A 21,967-nucleotide genomic window follows, 5' to 3' on the forward strand; every position below is an offset into this window, starting at 1 on the left:
AAATATTTTTCATGTAGATTATGGAGACTCCCCGAAATACTTTCAAAAATGGCCTCTTTGCAATATCAGCATACAGTGATAACGTTTAAAATTTGATTTTTTTATTTTTAAAATGGAGACTGGGGCAAAATGGTCAAATATGCAGAAAAATTTAAACTGTTCCCAGGTTATATTTCTATAAGCTACACTATTCAATATGTGATTATGTATGATCATAGTCATACTTTCTTCCAAAAAATGATATTAAAAGATTTTAATATTAAAAAATTTTTTGAAGTAAAATAGAAGTGAGTTTATATGTCTAAATACTATATTTTATTAATAGTGTCTTGCAGAGAGCAGGTGCTTGACAAATGTTACTTAATAGCCAGCTGGAAGGCTAAATGAATGACAATAAAAAAGTGTGTCCAAAGTATAAAATCCAGCACTTAAAAATAAATTCTAGTTTTCAAAATGCTTCCAGCGACTGTCTTCATTTATTGGGGACAATTTGGTAAGTGAAATTATAGAAGATCATGTACTACTTAGATATTAATTTAAGCAAACTAGAAATTATGATTCCTAGACTCTGAACAAATTCTGCAACATATATTGGAAACTCTTAAGAAAGCTATTTACTTAAGTATAGAGGCTATGGCTTATTTTCCCATATCTTCAATACAATTTACTTTTAATTCTCTGTGTACAAAAATAGACTCAAGACAGAGTTCCATATGTGAATCAGTAATTGCTTTGCCAGCAAAGCTTTGCATTACTAGCTCTCTATAGGAGCTCAATAGCATTCAGAATTGCTCGTCCTTGTCAAAATTCAATATTGCTTTTTGGGCAATACAGAGCATAGCTTGAATTTTTATAAAGAGACAATGGAGGTGTCCGTTGTAATTGCGAGCAGGTTTCTCTGCTGGAACATCTTATTCTCATTTTAAGGGTCAGATCAAGATGGCCTTTCCTTCTGTAGCAACATCTGTGAGGGCCAATTAAACCCCATAGACAAATAGGATTTCAAAACAGCTAAGATTTCTAAGGCCGGAATAATGGCCCACCTACTTCAGGTATATCTGATCCCATTAAATTAAGAACAAGAAGTTTGGGAAATCAAATAGCGAGGCTAGTTTATTTGTTCATTTATTACTGAAGTATTGAATTAATTGCATACTAGCTGCAGTTTAGCCACTGGATTAGGTGCTGACTGCGAAGAGGACCTTTAGAAGTTCTCAGCGAAGTGGGAGAGTCAGGGTTGGAACCTACCTTCTGGTTCTCTGGGAGAAGTACGTACACAGGAAGCACTAGAGAAGGCTTCACAGAGCAGGAGGCTTTCACAGACAAGGATTTTCAAGAAGGGAAGGTGCATGTAGAGAGAACAGCGTGTGCAAAGGTATGGCAGGGTGGGGGAGCCTGCGGTGTTCGGGGAAGGGCGAGCAGTCCCACTGTGGCAGCAGTGAGGCCTGGCGACAGAACGCAAGGAGAGGCAAACTGGGGGCAGATAGTGAAGAGAGGAGACGCAGGTCTTACTACGAAATTTGTGTTTAATCTCGTAGAGTAGATAAAGGGTGTTGAAAGGGTAAAGAGGATTTGAAAACATTACACTATTTATGTTTTAGAAAGATACTTGTATAAAACAGTTTAAAGCAGGGGTCCTCAAACTATGGCCCGCGGGCCACATGCGGCCCGCCGAGGACATTTATCCGGCCCGCCGGGTGTTTTTGCCGCCGCTGCCTGTCCTGCTTAGCAGCCGACTTAGCAGTGTGCATAGGAATTTGTTCATAGTTTTTTTTTAAACTATAGTCCGGCCCTCCAACGGTCTGAGGGACAGTGAACTGGCCCCCTGTTTAAAAAGTTTGAGGACCCTGGTTTAAAGGATAAATTGGAGGGGGCAGAGGCTGAGGGCAGAGACACCGTTGCAATTCTCCAGGCTAGAGATGGTGTAGGCTTGAACTAGGGCAGGGAAAATGAGGGCAGAGCTATATTGGAGACGGAATTGAAGATTTCATGACAAATTGAGTATGAAGGATGGCTCTGAGGTTTCTGGCTTGGATGTATGGGTGGATAGGATAAGAAACATAGGAAGACTACTGTCTGGAGGAGAAGATAAGTAATGTCTGGGGGGTGTTACATTTGAGATGCCCGAGGGACACTGGAAATGCTTGGCGAAGTAGTTGGAAACCTGGATCTGTTTTAAGGAGAGCATTGAAGGCTTATGGTCTGGAACTTGTCAACACCTGGGGTGATAACTGAGGTGATTTTCAGCATGAAAGCAAAAAATTAAAAGAGGGCTAAGAATGGAATACGGCGATGCCCACATTTTGCAGGCAGCCAAGCTGGAACAAGGAGCCAAGCCAGCAAGAGATTGAAAAGCAGTCATCACAACCGGATGTGATGGGTGAGATTCAAGTAACAAATTATGGCGAGAGAGTGTTAGAAGCACTTCAAGAAAGAGGGTGTGGTCATCAGTGACAGTAAAAAATGAGAAGAGCCTGAATTCCTAGGAGGTAAAAGGAGAGCTGGCTAGTTAAAGAAAGTGGAGGAGCCCTAGCCGGTTTGGCTTCGTGGATAGAGTGTTGGCTGCAGACTGAAGAAAGCGGAGGTAATTTGGGGGGACAGTAGGAATAAAACTGCCCGAGTTGATGCCAGGCCTGTATTTTCTCTGTGAAATAGGCACGGTCATCTTCAGTAAGGGTAGAGGGGGTAGGGTAGGAGCTTGAGAAGAGAAGGAAGTTAGGCACAGATACTTCAGGAGAGGAGGAACAGGAGGCAATCAGAGCGGATCAGATACTGACTCCAAGTTTCTAACGATAATTTAGCTTGGGGAGGGGTCGTCTGTGGCAAGAGTCCTGCTCTTGTTCAGAGTGAGCACCTCCAGGGGGAAACTCACGACCATCTCCTTTGTGTTTCTGTGTTTTTTTTCTCTTCCAGTCAGGACAAGATGGGTCATCCCAGCGGCCTACACCCACCCGCATTCCTATGTCAAAAGGTATGAAAGCAGGAAAGCCAGTAGTGGCAGCCCCAGGAGCAGGAAATCTGACCAAATTCGAGCCTCGAGCTGAGACTCAGTCTATGAAAATAGAGCTGAAGAAATCTGCAGCCGGCAGCGCTACCTCTCTTGGAGGGGGGAAGGGCTGAGGGCAATGGCTGAGGGGGTATGTTGTGCAGATGCTACTGCTACGGTGAAAACGAACCTTCGTCCGTTCGTGCCAACACTTTACCTGTACTAATTTAAGTTTTAAATATCTTGTTCATAAAGTAATCTACTAATAGCCATGTGTCTTTCCTATTTTGTAAATTTGTTTTGATGCTGGCGAACTAACCAACAAAACCACTGTTTGCCGTGTGCTTGGTGGAGGAAGCTGGGCCTGAGGCCGGAGCCTGATGTCTGGTCCCAGTTTTGCTTCTAGAAAATGGATCCATCAACTAACCTCAGTGTCTTTATCAGGGAGATATGGGCGCTGAATAACCTCCTCTCCAAAGCCTGCTCCCGTATTTCTTAATGGTGAATCACATTTAATAGCCTTGTTCCACAATAATTGATTTTTCACAAATTCTATTATGAAATAGGGAGTAGTTTAACGATTGCCATTTGCCTCTGTCAAATCCTGAATTTGCTTCTTGTGCTGGAAGAAACATCTAGTTATCACAGGGCCTGGAGCTCCAAGTTTTGCAAAAAACAAAAGCCTCTGAGATGATTTCAGGAAATAATTTGAATGTGAAATAAAATGGAAATGAAATACGGAGTCCTAAAACAGAGTTTTACTTATTTGTGTGTGTCTGTGTATATGGTAGATAGAGGGTTTAGCCATCTCAAAAACATTTCCCGAGTTTCACAGACAATAATTTTAGAACCATTAATGTCATACTCCTGCTCTATTCAAGTGCGCAATTGATTTAAATCCTGGAGCGATTTGAATAGAGCCACCAAATGGCCCCTTATGGCTCAATAGAGGTTGTAATGGGCAGGAAATAGCAGGAAGTAAATTCTGATATGTTAATGCCAAGAAAAAACATGACATCATACAGAGCTTAATTGAATTGAAACATTTTCCTCAGTTAACTGTGAACTTTATTTGCAAATATAAAACCAGTTCATGATGGTGTGTGTGTGTGTGTGTGTGTGTGTGTGTGTGTGTGTGTGTGTTGTAGAGAATGGGATTATTATTCCTGTCATTTTTACTTGTGTTTGTATCATTTTCATTAATTTTAAGCATGGTTTAATCAGCATGAAGCAGTGTGTGGGTGCAAAATGCCAGGTGTCTTTGTGGGGAGACTAACCATGTTAAAGTAGACACTGCTTCATAGTCAAATAACCACAAATGAGCTCAAGGCTAATAACCTGCAGCGTAGCATATGAGGTCTTACATAGGCAGCAGATTTGTCAAGATTTTTTATTCAGTGGGGTGAACTTTAAAAAAAAATACAATAACTACAAAGTTACAGGTTATTTTTCCACTTTTGAATTGTGAGGACTATATCTGGATAGATCCTGCTCTTGATATTTGGGGGTGGGGAGTGGGGAAGATAAAAAAAAACCCAGATGATTGGTTTTTAGCCCTTGATTCATCATGCTTCGTGATAAATAGACTCTTCTCTAAGTTCTTTTCACACCAGACTTCCTATCCCTTGCAGAACTTGGACTTGAATTACACATGATGGTGGTAGATGCCTCACAGTATTTACATTCACTTTAATCCGATCTCTGTTGCCTACGGCTCTTCAGTTCTCAGCATATGTATTTTAAAATGTTGAGCAACCATGAGAGACATGCCATAATAATGGGATTTCAAGGTAGAAAACCAGAGAGACTGAGAATGAAGATTTTATGAAATATGACTTTGAACAAGTTTAAATAAGAGATCTTTCCATTTTGAATACTGCCTTGTATTTTTTTTTTAAAGGGAATTTCCCCCCTTTTGTAAAGTGGACACAATCCTTTTCAAAATCAAGGACATTCTATGGCATTTAGGGTATTTATTGCTACTGTACCATAACATACCGTATTTAAGCAACTGAAGGTGTCAAAAGTATGAAACACTGCATTCCTTTTGACTTTACCTGCCATTTTTCAGTGACTTTTATCATAATCTTATTGTCCCTGTTGCTGTTTTTGCTTTTACCTGCTCACATCATGCTTACGTCGTTTCTGCCTGGAAGTCCATACCATCTGCAGGGAGAGCACTCCTAAAGGCTTAGCGGTGCATGTACAGGATGTTTATACATCTGGACCCTGGAACAGAGCCACCTGCAAAGTACAACTACTAAGAAAACTTGGCAGAACAACACATATTCACTTTTCAGAAATGATAAAGAGCAACTGCCATGGCAGTTTTTCTTTGTAATTTTAGAATCAACTCTACATTTATTGGATAACTTTGTTCTAAGCCACATATCAGAAATGAAATCCACTGGGGACAGGAGGTGGAGGATTAAAAGCACTCCAACTCCAGCTTCCATTCGTGAGTATAATGTTTTTAAGATGCAGTTTAATGTGCTTTTATAAGAGTGAACGGGATGAAAAGGTTAGAGTCATTTCCCTGTCCTGGAACATGTAGTAAAATAAAAGGCGTCTCACCAGAGCTGCTGTGTATAGCTGCTGCTCAGTCCCACCCTGGGGAGCAGAGGGGGTGGGGGAGGAGTATCATTTCCACAGATTTCAATGTGATGGCGCCCCCCAGAGGACGTGCAGGGCTCCATCTTCACAGGGACAGAGGAGTCCCTGGTATTCCCTTCCTGAGAATAATTATGTGCTGACCATTTAGCATGCATGATGGTCAGCACAAACGTTTCTGTATGGGACATGGCCCTAAGGGTATTTATTATTTCTTGAAAATGACCTTCCTAAGTCACCTGCTTAAACAGAGTCATTCAGTTGCTACTGCATTTTTATCAGATTTTCATTGAGGACAAGTTAATGCATGACAGTGGGCTTGCTAGAGATTTTAATGTCTTCATTAAGGGTACGGTGTTAAGATCTCTTATTGAATATCTTCAGGAAGAGAGGGAAGAAATAGCTTTGATGTGCCATGTGGGAAGAGTATAATTTCAGGGAAATAAACATGTCCAAGAATGTAAAATGCAGAGATCGGAACTTCTCATTCCTTCATAGCTTTAGAATACTAGGGAAAGAGTGAGACTTTCCTGATTGGAAACCCCCAGGGATATTAGATAGGAAGAGCACATTTATGTGGGAGGACAGAGGACAGAGAGAGACAGGAAGTGGCAACAAGATGGCCACAGAGATGGTTTCCCAGTAAACAAGTATGTTTGATTCCCAAATTTCCCCAACCCAGACGAAGGCTAGTGTTTACCACCTAACTCCTCCTCCAGGGTCTCCTCATTAGTTAGCTCCTCAATTTCTGCTCTTTCAACTTCTCCTTTTCAGTTGTTACCTCCACACCGGATACAAATATGCTCTGGCCTCTTTTATTTTATAACAGTTCTTTCTTCAGCTGTGTAGTCCTCTATAGCTACTGCCCTGTCTCCCTCCTGCCAAGTTAAGCCATTGACAGACACTCAAACTGTAATGCCCCCACTTCCATACTTTTCATTTATCCTTGAATTACTTTTTATTACTGCTCATTTGTATCTGTAGTTAAAATATCAGCCAGTGGTAAAAGATAATGAAAACATTTGTTCCTTACCTTATTGTCCTTTTCCCTAAGTTCCCCCTGGAGAAAATAATTTCTAACTCTTAGATGTTTCTCCAGATTACTAAATAATATACTTGTACTCTGACTTTTTATTCATCAATTTTAGATATTAATTTTTGTCTTCCCATATTGTCATGAAGGTTGAGGATTTAATCCTCTCATATGTCCTGTCTCTCCCCTTTTCCCATCCTCCCAATATGATTATATCATATAGTGTGTTTTTTTTCTAATCCTTACCCGAGAATATGTTTTCATTGATTTTTAGAGAGAGATGGAGGGAGAGAGAAAGAGAGAAACATTGATGTGAGAGAGAAACATTGATTGGTTGCTTCTTGTATGTGCCCCAACTGGGGGATTGAACCCACAACATAGTTATGTGCCCAGACAGGGAATCAAACCTACAACCTTTTGTGGTGTATGGGACAATGCTCCAAACAACTGAGCCAACCAGCCAGGGTCACACATTTTAAAAAATAAATCACCAGTCAGCATTTGTATGTTAATATATTAATATGTTTCTGGTATAAATTTAAATATTGTTTCCTGCTGAGTCAAGTAGTATACTATGACTATTTCCTTCTTCTTATCACTTTCCCCTTTTGTATGAGTAATTGCTTAATTTTTCATCTGCTTGGTTTTCTATGTATCCATCTTTACTTTTTCTAAATGCTCCAATAGGTCTGCCAAACACCTACCAAACCTTGAAACACATCAGTTTCATGTTCTTCCCTGGAGGCCTTCCTAGTTCAGTCCTCAGCCTCCCTACTTTTTCTGGACTGCCTGTCCTCCTGGCCTGCTGCACAGCTGTCCTGCTGTCCTTTTGCCATGTTAAACCCTCTGTTTTCTGGATTTCTTATCTTCTACTTCCTTTGCTTCTTTCTTTCTTTCTTTCTTTCTTTCTTTCTTTCTTTCTTTCTTTCTTTCCTTTCCTTTCCTTTCCTTTCCTTTCCTTTCCTTTCCTTTCCTTTCCTTTCCTTTCCTTTCCTTTCCTTTCCTTTCCCTTCCCTTCCCTTCCCTTCCCTTCCCTTCCCTTCCCTTCCCTTCCCTTCCCTTCCCTTCCCTTCTTCCTTCCTTCCTTCCTTCCTTCCTTCCTTCCTTCCTTCCTTCCTTCCTTCCTTCCTTCCTTCCTTTCTTTCTTTCTTTCTTTCTTTCTTTCTTTCTTTCTTCTTTCTTTCTCTCCTTCTCCTTCTCCTTCTCCTCCTCCTCCTCCTCCTCCTCCTCCTCCTCCTCCTCCTCCTCCTCCTCTTCCTCCTCCTCCTCCTCCTCCTCCTCCTCCTCCTCCTCCTCCTGCTTCTTCATATGAATATCTGCCTGTCTATTTTTTGGAGTATACCTTCCAATAGTTTCTACAGAGAAAAATCCTTCAGTAACCTCTCTGGGAATAGGTCAGGAGAGGGGAGATGGAGAGTCTCATAGTTCATTGTGTCAACTTTTCCACTTCCCTGTATTCAGTCTGTGCTGCCAATTCTTTACATAGGTCCAGAACTTCTTAGGTTGGTTTTTCAGAAAATAAATTTCTAGTCTCTGGAAAGGGTGAAAACAGAATGAGGTTATGTTCTTTTTCCTCTGTGACCAAGACATCTAATCTCCTCTGGTTTTCCTTTGACCTCTCTGGCTGCTCTGCCTCAGTCTCCCTTGATGGCTCCTCGTTTTATGCTTACATCTTAAGGATTGTTGTTCCCTTGTCTCTATCAGAAGCAATTTTCCTACACTACATGCTAGTCCTTGTTATCTTATGCACTCCCATGGTTTCAGCTATCACCTATATGCTGAAAACTACCAAGCCGCTATCTCCAACTCAACTTGTCTCAAAGTGGTCTCAACACCTTCTCCACCCCCTTCCAAGTCTTCTCCTCTTATTATTCTCCACATCAGCAGGGATGTCCTGATCCACCTAATGACCCAAGCTAGCAAACTGGGAGCTATTTGAGGCCCTCCTGTTGTCTTCACCCATCAAATAGACTCATTCAGCAAGTCTCTCATATTCTACCCCCTAACACCTAGAGCAGCCGAACCCACATCTCCATTACTCCCACCACTGCCTGAGTTGCAAGTTTTAATTCTCATCTGAATAGTTCTTTTTTTATGTTTTGAGCCTTTATTATGGGCAACTTGTACATTAAAAAAAAAATCTTTATTGTTGAGAGTATTACAGATGTCCCCCTTTTTCTCCCCCTGACCCCCTTCAAACGATTCCTGCCCTGCCCCAGGCCTTCACCACTCTTGTCTGTGTCCATAGGTAATGCATATAAATTATTTGATTAATCTCTTCCTGACCCCCACCCCCCTTCCCTCTGAGATTCATCAGTCCTCTGAGATTCCTCAGTCTGAATTGTTCTGGTACTCTCGTAACTGGCTTCATAGTCTCCAGCCAGAAAACTCTCTGCTTCATTTTCCACTTTGTTTTCCAAAGTTCAAGTTGGTCATATCACACTTCTATTTGAAAAACCCTGTAAAGGTTCATCATTTCCTGTGGAATACAATGCCAACTCCTTGGTATGGCACTCCGGGCTCTTTGTGACCGAGCTCTCTACCTCAGTCTTCTGAGCCTCCCTCCCTTTCCCTTGTCCGGACTCCTGCCGCCCATGCCTACAGAACGGCTTGCATAGCAGGCCAGGCACCTTTCCTAGATTTGATCAACTTCTTTCTTCTCCCTTGATTGTCCTTTCTCCCACCTTTCTTTCTGGTGGAGGTGACCTTCTATGTTCAAAGTCTCTTTTAAAAACATTGACTCCACGAGAAAGACAAACCATACTTTCAGAGTCCGTCTTGGGGTTTAAAGCCTGTCCATTGCTGTAAAACCTGGACACTTACTGTAGAAAAAGAAAACCAGCAGTTGAAGGATGGCTGAAAGTTGGGGAAGAAAGAGGGGTTCTTGCTTCTTCCCTTTGTCTGCCATGCAAGCCCGTGAGAATGATATGGAGGATGCAGACATGCCATGTGTGAGAACACGGAGGTGACAGAGATAGTGGAATTAGAGGAAATCCAGGTACTGCCATTCTGGAGAGTGTAAGTTACTTCTCTTTCCCTCCAGAGGCACCATGGCATGTAATAAATGCAAAACAGCCAAGGGTCTGGGACTGGGAAGGTTTTGCCTCTGAAGCCCTCACACTCGTGGAGAACTAAGGGGGCCTGAGAGCTTACTGTGAAGTAAACATACTTGAATGAGGAGCACAAATGACACTTCAGGAAGGAGGAAGTTTCAGGAGGGGCGTTTGTCGTTCTCTTTAGATTCATGAAGGACCCTTTAAAACAGATCAGAAATGCTGTCATTTTAGAGGACCCAACACTACCACCAATAAGCAGGATGTAGATTTAGACTAGATATCAAGGTTAATCTCCAGAAAGAATGGATTGCTTGCTGAACAGTGGACTAGATACCAGAGACTGGAGTATGGCTGTCTAACCTTTGGCAAATCACCTCACCTTGGTTTGGCTTAGCATTTAGTTATAATCTTTTATGATTCTGGCATTCCTTCTTATACTCATAATGTTATATGCCTCACTATTGTTTAGCAAGCAACTTAAAAGGACTCTGCCATAACACTTTTCCTAAGAACTAATGGTTAATTGCTTATCTGGTAAAAGTAGTTTTGGCCTTTCTACTTCTACTAACGTGTGATGGACAGAATTCCAAAGTCAAGGGCTGGTTAGAGCTGAACCAGACATTAGAGGTCCAGAAGATAATTATGTCTAGTATTAATGATGAAAACAAAAACAAAACAAGAAAAACTCTAAGGCTTAAAGATGTCTAACCATCTTATTAAATGATGAACCCAGGTCTTCAGTTTCTCCCAGTACATTATTCATTATTTCATATGAAACTACTTCAAGTGAGGAAAAAAAAATAATAAAAAAAAATATATATATATATATATATATATATATATATATATATATATATATATATATATATACTAAAACATCCATACTCATTGGGCCAAAATAATATTGTCAAAGGATTTTGAGACATGGAGATATCTACATGGAAACTATGTGACAAAGTTTTCATAACAATACTTACTTTGATGAATATTGTTGTACTTATCTAAAAAGCACAATGTCCTTTTCAATTTTCACCCACAATGCTATTTTCCATGCTATTCTGTGTGACCAGTCATAGGCTTAGCTCAAACTAGGCAGTTAGCATCTGTTTCCAAAAGGCAGAACCTGAGTATCGTGGCTCAAATATTTACCTATTTTTCCACCAGTTAATTTAGATTAAAAAAAATAATTAATGTTATATGTAGGAGAACTAGTTCCAATTTGCTTGTGTCTGGGAAACAGTAATCTATGTGAGAGATAAGGATTAGCTTGCCTGAAAAAGACGTTACCAGGCATAACTGTGATTATTGGTAACTTGTGTGACCTGGGAAGGTAAGGGGTGATTTGGGCTGATGATGGAGTGGGAAATGTTTTGGAAGGAAGTAAATAACTATTAGGTGGTTGAGAAACCCCAAGAGAATTTATATCATCTGGTTGAAAAGTTTCCTGAAGAAAATGACAGAACTGATTAACGGAAGTATTTTTAATTAGCTGAGCTGAATCCAAAAGAAGGAACAAGCCCAAGTCAACAGAGGAAGTTTATTGGACTTCCTATTTAAAACAGATGTTTTATCAGAAGTGATTAATTTATGAATGCGACCATAATAGGACTGAATGTTGAAGCAGTTTATTAAAATGAAAACCCTAAAAGTAAACAATATCTAGGCACTCCTATTTCTTAAAGGTACAGAATGTAGGACATTTTTGCAGGTGGATAAAATACCTAGCGAACAGCCACTTGAAAGCTGGGTTTGGTACCTGGTGGGCAGGAAGAACAGCACAGCCCTAAGCTGGTGCCTTGCTCTCCAGGCAGAGCCCTTGGGGCGCAGGGACTATGGGACCTGGGAAGCCGGCCATAAGCCAGACAAACTGATGCAAAACTCAAGAGCAAATGTTTTCTGTAACTTGGTATGCGGTTTCTTGTGGATGAAGCAGCCCTCCTTTGCGGATACAAAGTCCTGCGGTAAATAGAACTTCTGCTATGTTTTGTCTTTGGTGTGTGAGCTTAGAGGCTCTCTATAAAAGTGATCTGGCCTCATTTACTAGAGGAGATTTTTAAAATTCAGTGCTCATGTGCTCCCAAGCAGAGTTTGGCAGAGCATGAACATATGCATTGCTTGGGAGGAAGACAGTGACTTTCCAAGGAGTTCATCTTTCCTCCTCCACAGCCGAGGAGCTCTCCTGGGAGGAATCAGAATTCGAATTTGCTGCCAGGTTGCCCCACTCTATCACTGAAGAGATAGTCTCCCCCAAATTTCCAAATCCCATCTTGGATGTCATCATCTGGCTGGCCAGTAGTTTTGAGATACCACCCAAGGAGGATGAATAGCTAGTGAGTTCAGGAGTCAACTGTCATTAGGAATTGATAACACGTTCAACTTCCTTTCCATGGAAGGTATTTTAGCTAGTGTAATGAAAGAATGAATTCATACTTTACATCATTTCACAATATATAATAACAAATAATGTATTTAGTATGTTACCTGAAGCTCCTTTAAGAAAAAAATAAAGATAACACTAGAGAGAAACACAAAGAAGAAAATGCCATTAAGTGTTTTTGGCAAACCGTTAATGTCAAACATATATAAAAATCTAATCTCTCTAAGTGTGTATGTTAACTACAGTTTTTTTTCTTCTTACAATTAGAAAAAAGGAAATGGTGCTATTAAATGTCTGCATATCAGAAGGCCCAAATTTAAGTGCTTTGCTATTTGGAGTTTGTTGATAGAGGTGGTAATTAATAATGGCCTTAGGTCTTAATCTGCCTCTACAAATTATGAATGTCAGAAAAATGGTATCCATAAAAAATTATTATAGAATTATACTTATTACTTCGGTCACTTTAGAGGACCTAAATAACCTATTATTGGTCTTAGTCTGAGATTCAGTGAAGACAGAGTAGGAGATGGAGTAAGATTTGCTCATTGACTTTGTAACTTCAATAAAATTTATGAGACTTTTATTGTACTGAATCATAAAAAAATTAAAGAGACTTGGGAATTCTGTTGTTGTTTTTTTTTAAAGACAAATAATGGTATTAATCCCCAAAGAATTTCTTTTTTCTTTCTTTCTTTCTTTCTTTTTTTTTTTTTTTTTTTTTTTTTTGCTGGTCACCATGTCTCAGATAGGTTGTTTTTTTTTTTTTTTTTTTTTTAATTTTTATTGGCCCTAACCGGTTTGGCTCAGTGGATAGGGTGTCGGCCTGCGGATTCAAGGGTCCCGGGTTCGATTCCAGTCAAGGGCATGTACCTTGGTTGTGGGCACATCCCCAGTGGGGGGTGTGCAGGAGGCAGCTGATCGATGTTTCTCTCTCATTGATGTTTCTAACTCTCTATCCTTTTCCCTTTCTCTCTGTAAAAAATCAATAAAATATATTTAAAAACAAAACATTTTTATTGATATTTAGCAAGAAAGGAAGAGAGAGGGAGAGAGAAAGAGAAACATCGATGTGAGAGCAAGACATCGGCTGCTTCCTAACAGGGATTGAGTATGAAACCTGTGCATGTGCCCTAACCAGAAATCAAACCAGCAACCTTTTGGTGCACAGGATGATGCACAACCAACTGAACTAACTGAGCCACACCAGTCAGGCTCCATCAGAGAGTTTTGCTGTGTAATAAGTCATCTAAAAATTTAATGGTTTAAAACAACATTTAAAAAAAATTTCTCACAATTTTGTGTAGTGGCCGGGAAATTCTTATTTTAGTTTATAGGTTTGGGGAAAACATAGATGATAAGCAAAGATAGATTTAATAAATATGTTTAGTCAGTATCAATTAATAGAGCCACTATCATGTAGGTATTATCTCACTATCTCTAGAAACAAGATAAAATATGTCTCCATGTATACAAAACAAAATAACTTGAGCTTAACTGTATTCCTTTAAAGTTTATAAACATGTGTTAAACACCATATCTTATTATTAAAGTAGAATTTAAAAAACTCTGTTTAGCATTGTCAAGTATTTCTGAGACAGTCTTTTTAATAACACAATCTGATTAATAGCATTAGCATATATGCCATGCATAGATGACCAGTTTGCTAACTTAAATACAATAATAAAATGTAATGGTCCAACGGAGACATTCTTCTATGTATGGATGAACCCTTTTGCCGTATGTATTTTTACCACGTGATAATTATGAAGAGCTATTATTATTATGGAGATTACAAAATGCTAGGATTAAGAGAAGGCAACTCTAGGAATTTAGAGGTCTGCACACTCAAGGTGAGGGAAGATGGTATGATAGTAACACAGAATAGTAGCTCCACAAGGGATTTTAGAGATGATCTCCAACACTCTCGTTCTGTAGTGAGGAAACAAAGGCACAAGCATTCTGAATTACATCTACAATAAGAACAATTGTGGATTTCACTTTTTAAAATGTATGTTTTCTATTTTTTTTTAAAGAGGAAAATGGGAAAGATGCTTTAATTCTATTACGGAGATTTGAGAACTATGTATTTTCACTCTTAGGAAAACTACTACAGAAATTTTGTTGTTGTTGTTAATCCTCATCCAAGGATATTTTTCTATTGATTTTTAGAGAGAGTGGAAGGGAAAGAGAAACATCAATGTGAGAGAGACACATAGATTGGTTGCCTTCTGCACGCCCAACCAGGGCCAGGGATGGTGCCCAAAATCGAGGTACATGCCTTTGATTAGAATCAAACCCGGGACCCTTCAGTCAGCGGGCCTATACTCTATCCACTGAGCCAAACCAGTTAGGGCTACAGAAATTAAAATAAATAAATAAATAAATAAATAAATAAATAAGTGTTGAGTGGGAAATAGCATTTTAATCTTAGAGTGATTTTTAACTACATAATATTTGAATTAATGTTTTTAGTTTTTGCCTTAAGATTTTGATACATTTTTAGGCACTGAAAAATTATAAAGCTAGAACAGTGTTCCAATGAAAAACATGAGGATGATTCTTAAAGGTTTCTGGTATAGTGAAAAAATCGTATATATGTCTTAAAAGCTTTACAAAAACTTTATATTTAAATATTATTAATACATAAAACATTTATACATTTTATTTTATTTTGCTTTCTTACCTGCTTTATCCCAAATTTAATTGATAGGTAGAAGGAAGGAATGGAAATATCTCCCCCTAGTGGTCAGTTAATGAAAGCGATATTTACTGCCTCTAGTGAATGTTCTTTATGACTAATTTGAGAGTAATGTATAGTCTGTAAGTTTGTTTTAAATTGCACTGTTTTTAAAGAAACTAGAGAAGCAACACAAAGACAAGCAACTTCATACACAGATTATATTAATAAGTTTATTGGGTGGTTTCTGACCAAGAATCAGAAGCCCAAGGAGAACAGTTACTGCTTTAATCTGCACTTCCTGAAGGCATTTGTTACCATGTACATGACAGCTTTGTGGTACCATTAGTTTCCTTTCCCTTTTGCCTCTTCAGGAACTTGAATACTTAAGCTTGTACATGATTTTGTGTTTGGCTATCCTTTTTACTGTAAAATGTAAATATTTTAAGGGATATTTTGATTCTAAATATGATAAAAGAATTTCTCAACTCTTTTGTGTGTGTGATTTGAAATTCAGTAAAAGAATTTCTTCTCTAAAAAAAAAAGAAACATTTTGTTTTTGACCCACTGAACATAATTAGCACAAACCAATAGGTCTATGACATAATGCACTTTATTTAATGCTTAGATATAAATTACCCAAGTAAAAATAAAATTAAACTAGTATTTAAAATTAAAGTGAAAATAATAGATGGAAATTTTCTCACCCTTTTGATAAACCCTGATGTTATTTTCTACACTTACAACATTGCCATAAGTGATGGGGGGGGGGGGTAATAGTTTTTTTTTGTGGTTTTTTTTTTCAGACAGAGGAACCATTTGAGGCTTAGTTATTTCTTTCCTATGCTCTTTATAATTTCAGCAATGACAGGACTGTAATTTTTCTCACCAATGTAGTTCCATGCCTAGCACAGTGATGTGCATGTAATTGGGCCTCAATAAACAATCCTTGAATGATAAAATGAAAAAAAAGAGATACTTGTACATGAAGGCATATAGATTAAGATAAAATAAAATCAATCAGTAAATATAAATATCACACACCCACAATGTGGCTCATACTGTTCTAATTGCTATCTCAATCTATTTTTTATTTACTTTTATACAAATGAATTTAGATTTAAAAGCATATATGGAATCATGCTAAAAGAAGCAGTCAGAGACAAAAATAAGTTATTTGTGTTTATTAACTTCTTAAGAATAGATAATGAATATTTCCTTATTAAAACACAAATTCAGACACATTAAAAAAGAAATTAAAAGTATATGAATATTGTTCAGAACAGAGAGTTACTTCTGGGTGAGTTACTTCTAGGAAACAGTCTGTTTTCCCACTATGGGGCTTGTATATAGTAATTACTATCTTTGTGTTTAGTTCTTTGCTTGAGTAAAATTGATCTAATATTATTAGAATATTAGACTTGGCTTCTGAAAAGCTTTAAGAATTTTGGAGGTAAAGCACCTACGCCAATACCAAGATGTTACCCAAGAGTAGTAAAAAACTGCAGGAAAAGCTATTGGGCTCATGTACCTGTTTTTGTTTGTTGTGTTGTTTAACATCTATGGTCTTTTAATGAAATGATGTGGTATTGATCCTCACATAAACTATTGATTTGAGTTTCAGTGTAATTGAAAATGCTGTGTTTTTCTTCTCTTTATAGAAAGCATCATCATTCACCAGTTACGCATGAACTCCCGATGAAATGGTAAATCAAGCACAAACTGGGTGTGTGTACTGCCTCTGAATCCCTGTTGAATGGATAGTATTACTACAGCTCTCCATCATCACTAAGGTCCTCCAGGCTACTGATCACTACTGAAAATAATTTTCTACTTCCAGTGAATTTTTTTGAGGATATAATGTAAAAGCTGAAAATGGCATTGCTGATAATATAAAAATAGGTTGCAAGAGCAATTCAATCTTTGTGTCGAAAGCAATTTCTCCTCTTTTTGCAAAGCTTTCAGGTCCATGGGCACATGCTATGTAATTTATTTTTATAATACACTTTGTGATGTGATTTTTTTTCCCTAAAGTGTTTCCTTTTTCATAGTCTATGGCACATACAGTATATCTGTAGAATACACTGTCAGTTCTTCAAAGCATGGGTATTGGTGCATTTACAACAGTAACCTATAATCATTTTATTTGATCAATTTGTTATTTCTGAAGAAAAGAAAGTACCACACTATATATTTCCTGGGGGAAATTCAAGAGGTAAAACAGAAGCAGGAGCTTCTACAAGAGTTTTTATTATTGCTTGTACAATGCTGTGGTTCTGATCACGGTTCAACACTAACAGATAACGGTCTGGTTTAAAGTTTAATTTTAAACACTTAAAGACAGTTTTTAAAGTTGCTCTTTCTAGTGTTCTGTGCCAAAACCCTTGAATGAATTGATTTTAATATGGAACAAATGAATAAAAGGAGATGTATGAGTTTAACATGTAAGGATTATAGGAACACCTTCAACCAGTAGTTTAACTATATTTCTGTTTGCATTATTTACTTATATGTACAGGACTTAGAATAAGGATATCAAAATAGTTCTCACAATCTACCTAAATGAAAGTCTGAAAGTAAAAACTGACCTAGAGAGTATCAGCATCTTTTTCAAAAATGGTAATAGAAATGCCTAGATAATTTTTTTCTTGTAGATAGAAGTTGGACAGATTTTCAGAAATCACATATAGGTTAGAGAATATATTCTTTTTTAAAAAATATTTTTATTGATTTTAGGGAGGAAGGGAGAGGGAGAGAGAGAAACATCAGTGATGAGAGAGAATCATTGATTGGCTGCCTCCTGCACGCCCCCTACTGGGGATTGAGCCCGTAACCCAGGCATGTGCCCTTGGCCGGAATTGAACCTGGGACCCTTCAGTCTGCAGACCCATGCTTTATCCACTGAGCCAAATCGGCTAGGGCGAGAATATATTCTTTAAAGATAAAAAGCACATGAATTACTTAAATCTCAATGTCAGAGCTGCTGTTGAACTTAAATTTATGTGAAAATGTGCATCTAAAGTCTACTTAAAAGCCTTAATATAGGGTTTTTATTTTTAAAGACTTTGTCAATGTGGACATGTTGTCAATAAGGTCTTTAAAAGGTAATTAAGATAAATAAATATTTGACACATAAGTTTCTGAAGGCAGGAATCATCTATCATGTAACTTTACTTAGATTAAAGAAACTATGCTCTGGGTGTCACAAGGATAGCTAAAAACCACACAAATAATACTGTTGGCCCATTTCTCCAGACTACAGGCTGTACTCAGGTTTATATGCCCATAGAGGGGAGTCCATACTGAGTCTCTGGAATAGAAAAATTGATATTGGATTTCCTCCCCTATGTAACTTTGTAAGGTATTAAGGTATACCTTGTGGAATTAGCAAATTATAGTCAATAGGTATCATATATGAAATTACTATATTTTATGTAAAATTAGTTTTGACCTTTGTAAGTAAAAGAAATGCTATAGTAGGCTTGCCCTAGCTTGAGTGATTGTGTATGTGTCACATAACCTGCAGGGTTTTGATTACTGATTAAGATAACTTAGATGTATTTGTGTGAAGATTTAAGAAATTGTTGTTTTGGGTTGTGTTTTCTGCAAATGTTTCTGAATGACATTTTCAACTAGGGAAGGGTTTTATTTAGTATTGTTATATATTTTTCACTCACAATTAAGTTCCCTTTTTGCCAATATTTCTGATGGCAAAAATATTCAGATATATCACAGATTAGCATTTGAAGCAAATAACTTTTTCTCAACTTGTGGGAATGTTATTACACTAATTGTGAAAAGGCTTCTAAAGATGAGATTTTAAATATTTCCTGACTTTAATTTAAAATGCTACAAGTAATTTATGTATATTTGGATCTGAAGTTTTATTTTTCCCGAGTTTATAATGAAGTTTGGTACTTGCAATGCTGAGTAAGGATGACGGTGTACTTCGTCATTTAGATGGATGCTGAGCTTTTCTCTGCCCATGCTATGAATAAGTCCCCTGTTGAAACCCAAGTGGAATTAAAGTGACAGATGGTTAAAATTAATTTAAAAATTTTAAAACTTGTTTTGAAATAGAACACAATATTAAAAATTAACAGCAAACAGAAAACAATAAATAGTCATATCCTTAGCTCATGAATAAACAACAAGATCATAAATAGTCATAGCCCAATATCCACATTCAATTGAAAAAATTGTCCCTCATGCAAGTCTGGCATCATCGTAGGCTACATAATTTCTCTATTTTTTATTGTAAGTGAATCTCCAATCATCAATATGAATGAGAATCAGTTTTGAATGGAATAATTCTGTTTTCTGATGTATGATCGTAATCAGTGTTTTCAGTTTAAGATACAACAAACTAATCCATTATTTTACCCTTTTCTTTTTGAGAGGAGTGTTTTCTGAGGGTATCTTCTACAAAGATTTTTTCAAGTATTTAATAAAATATTAGGGTTTAATGAAAATAGTGGATAGAGTAAATATTCCAGATGTTAGATATCTGTAATGTTCACAAATGTGAACAATGAATTGTATCTTAAAACAATTCATGGTGTGGAATATCTAACTTAAGCATTAACAGAGATACAAACAATTCTGAAATAATTCCCAGCTTCTAAAAATCAGTGGCAGAGCAAGAGTGAATGCTGTGTCAGACATTGTAATATGTTTGTGTCTTTTCTCTTTATGCTGTGGTTGAATTTTCCTGGAAATAAAAAAAAAATAGAGCAAAGGTAGGATGTGTTCATAAATTTGATAAGCAACAATTCTAAAATTAACAAAAACGCATAATGGAAGTTTAAAAAACACAACTGGCACCTGAGGCATATATCCCCTCTGGACCTCCAGTGCTATGCCTCTGCTAAAAATACTAATTAGAAGGCAAAGAGGAAAAACAATAAAAATTGTTGTAATAAATTCGTAAAATTGGGAGTTCCATGGAATTAATGTTGCTTAGTGACCACTAATGTTTTATTTATCTTACTATTATGTTTTTAATACTCACCTGAGGATATGTTTATTGATTTTAGAAAAAGAGGGAAGGAGAGAGAGAGAGAGAAACATCTATGTGAGGAAGAAACACTGATTGGTTGCCTGTCAGTCATATGTGCCCAGACTGGGATTGAACCCACAACCTAGGTATGTGCCCTGACAGAATAGAACATGCAACCTTTTTGGTGCCAGGACGATGCTCCAACCAACAGATTCACCTGTCCTGGACAATATTTTATTTTCTTAAACTTTCAGCATTTCCTCCTTACTATATGATGACACTGTATTTGTTACATAGGGAAAATGCTGTAGATTCATACTTCTAGGTGCCATGACATGATACATTTTTTTCTGGTGGGTTATTTTTGTGTGTTTATGTTATTTGGTTAATTTTACCTTACCATTCACAGATTTTGTTAACAGTGCAAACTTATATTTATTTAATCTAGATTTTGTTTTAAAAATGTCAGATGTTAGCTTCTTCATATGTGATCAGCTATTCTTAAAAGTCTTGCAGGTGTAATGGATTTTCAATAGCAAAAGAGTACATTAAAAAATTTTGGAGTTACAGTCTATTTTCACAGCATTCTCAATTTTTTCTTTAAGTTTTATTAAGTACATGAGAAGTTTATTTTTCACTACAGCCAAGTGAATTTATGAATATGTACTTGTCTTTTGTATGATTGTGATATCCTGCTTTCATTTCATCACAGGTTACTGAAATTTAACCAATTAAGACATTCTCTGTGTTGTTTCCAAAGCCAACTTTGTTTATCAAAATCTCACCAGAGAGTGAGAAAAATAATAATTGTGATATAAAAGTATTGTGCAATATTCTTCTTTGAGTTGGAACATAATATTATACAATTAAAATCATTTAAAATGAGTATTCCACCTTATTTTAAATTATTTGCTTTAAAATAGTTTTCACTTCTGCATTTCATATTTTGTTAAAAATTTGGTATTTTTCACTGCGAATAAGCAGAAGCAGTACAGAAGACCAGCTAAAATCAGAGATGCTTTTCCTCTGAGTTACATTATAGTTTGATTCTTTAACAAGATAAAAACTGCAAGACACCAAGAGAGGGAAACTGGCTATGGGTTCCCTTCACCCTTTTATCCTCACCAAAGGCATCCTATATAACCCTATATAATAAAAGGCTAATATGCAAATCGACCGAATGGCGGAACGACTGGTCGCTATGATGTGCACTGACCACCAGGGGGCAGACGCTCAATGCAGGAGCTGCCCCCTGGTGGTTAGTGTGCTCCCACAGGCTGGTGAGTGCAGCAGCAGTGGTGGGACCCTCTCTTGCCTCTGTGGCAGTGCTAAGGATGTCTGACTGCGGGCCTAAGCCATCAGTTGGACATCCCCCGAGGGCTCCCAGACTGCGCAAGAGTGCAGGTCAGGCTGAGGAACCCCCCCCCCCCTCCGAGTGCATGAATTTCATGCACCGGGCCTCTAGTTGTCAATAAACATTCAAATAATATTTTACCACTTTCTAAAGGTAGATTACTTAGTAAAGCAAACACTCCTGAGGTTTTGTCAGCAGTCCACAGCCCAGCTTCTACAGGAGCAGTTGGGTAAGGGTTCTAACAAAGTGGGATGAGGGTGATGGTGGGGTTGTGCTCTGACCTCTTTTATCAGCCTAGTGCCAGAGATGGTGGGCCATAGCCATAGCCAACCTAACTTATTTTTGCCTTATTTGGGACAAAGGAATAGGTTTCTCCTGTTTATTATTTAAATATACACATATCAAAAAGCAGGCCCAGAAGATGTCAAAGTGATGCTTTCCAAAGGAAAGTGCAGATGTTAGAGATCTTGCCCACAGAACGGCTCTGTGGCTTCTGTTCTTGGAGGATTGGAGCCCTTCCGTGTGCATGGTTTAAAAACACTGGCCAAAAATAAAAATAAATAAAAGCACTGGCCAAAAGTCACTGTTTATTTCATGACTTCCTAGGAGCATGGAGTCTCAAGCTTTCCACCAGATTTGTTCAAATGGATTTGTCCCATTTGAGCCTTGGGCTAGAGTCACCTTTAACGAGCAACAGATTTTTCCTTAGGGTAGAGACTGCAGTTGCTTCCCTGAGCCCCATGCTTGTTGGCAATAGGCAACATTGCACCATACTTTTTTTTTTTTTGGACTGTCCTTAAAATCTTTTGAAATTTTTATTTAATGCATCCCATGGAACCTATGAAGGATTTCAAACAATAAGGCCTCCTCCCTTC

At 37.8% G+C, this 21,967-nt stretch overlaps 1 protein-coding gene across 3 annotated transcripts in view; it reads left to right on the forward strand.

Moving 5' to 3' along the window:
• The window catches only part of FILIP1 (filamin A interacting protein 1), a 180,534-nt gene extending 159,972 nt beyond the window's left edge, over window positions 1–20,562 (forward strand). For 2 of the 3 annotated variants that reach the window (XM_079780848.1, XM_079780850.1), the window contains one exon: window positions 2,914–3,666. In XM_079780848.1, coding sequence (XP_079636974.1) covers window positions 2,914–3,120 — 207 coding nt within the window. In that variant the 3' untranslated portion in view covers window positions 3,121–3,666. Of the gene's footprint in view, window positions 1–2,913; window positions 3,667–16,400 lie in introns of those variants that run through there. The other variant, XM_079780849.1, reaches the window with a different exon arrangement.
• Window positions 20,563–21,967: the final 1,405 nt, after the last annotated feature.

The sequence above is a fragment of the Cnephaeus nilssonii genome (genome assembly GCF_951640355.1).
Source record: "Cnephaeus nilssonii genome assembly, chromosome: 9".
NCBI lineage: Eukaryota > Metazoa > Chordata > Mammalia > Chiroptera > Vespertilionidae > Cnephaeus > Cnephaeus nilssonii.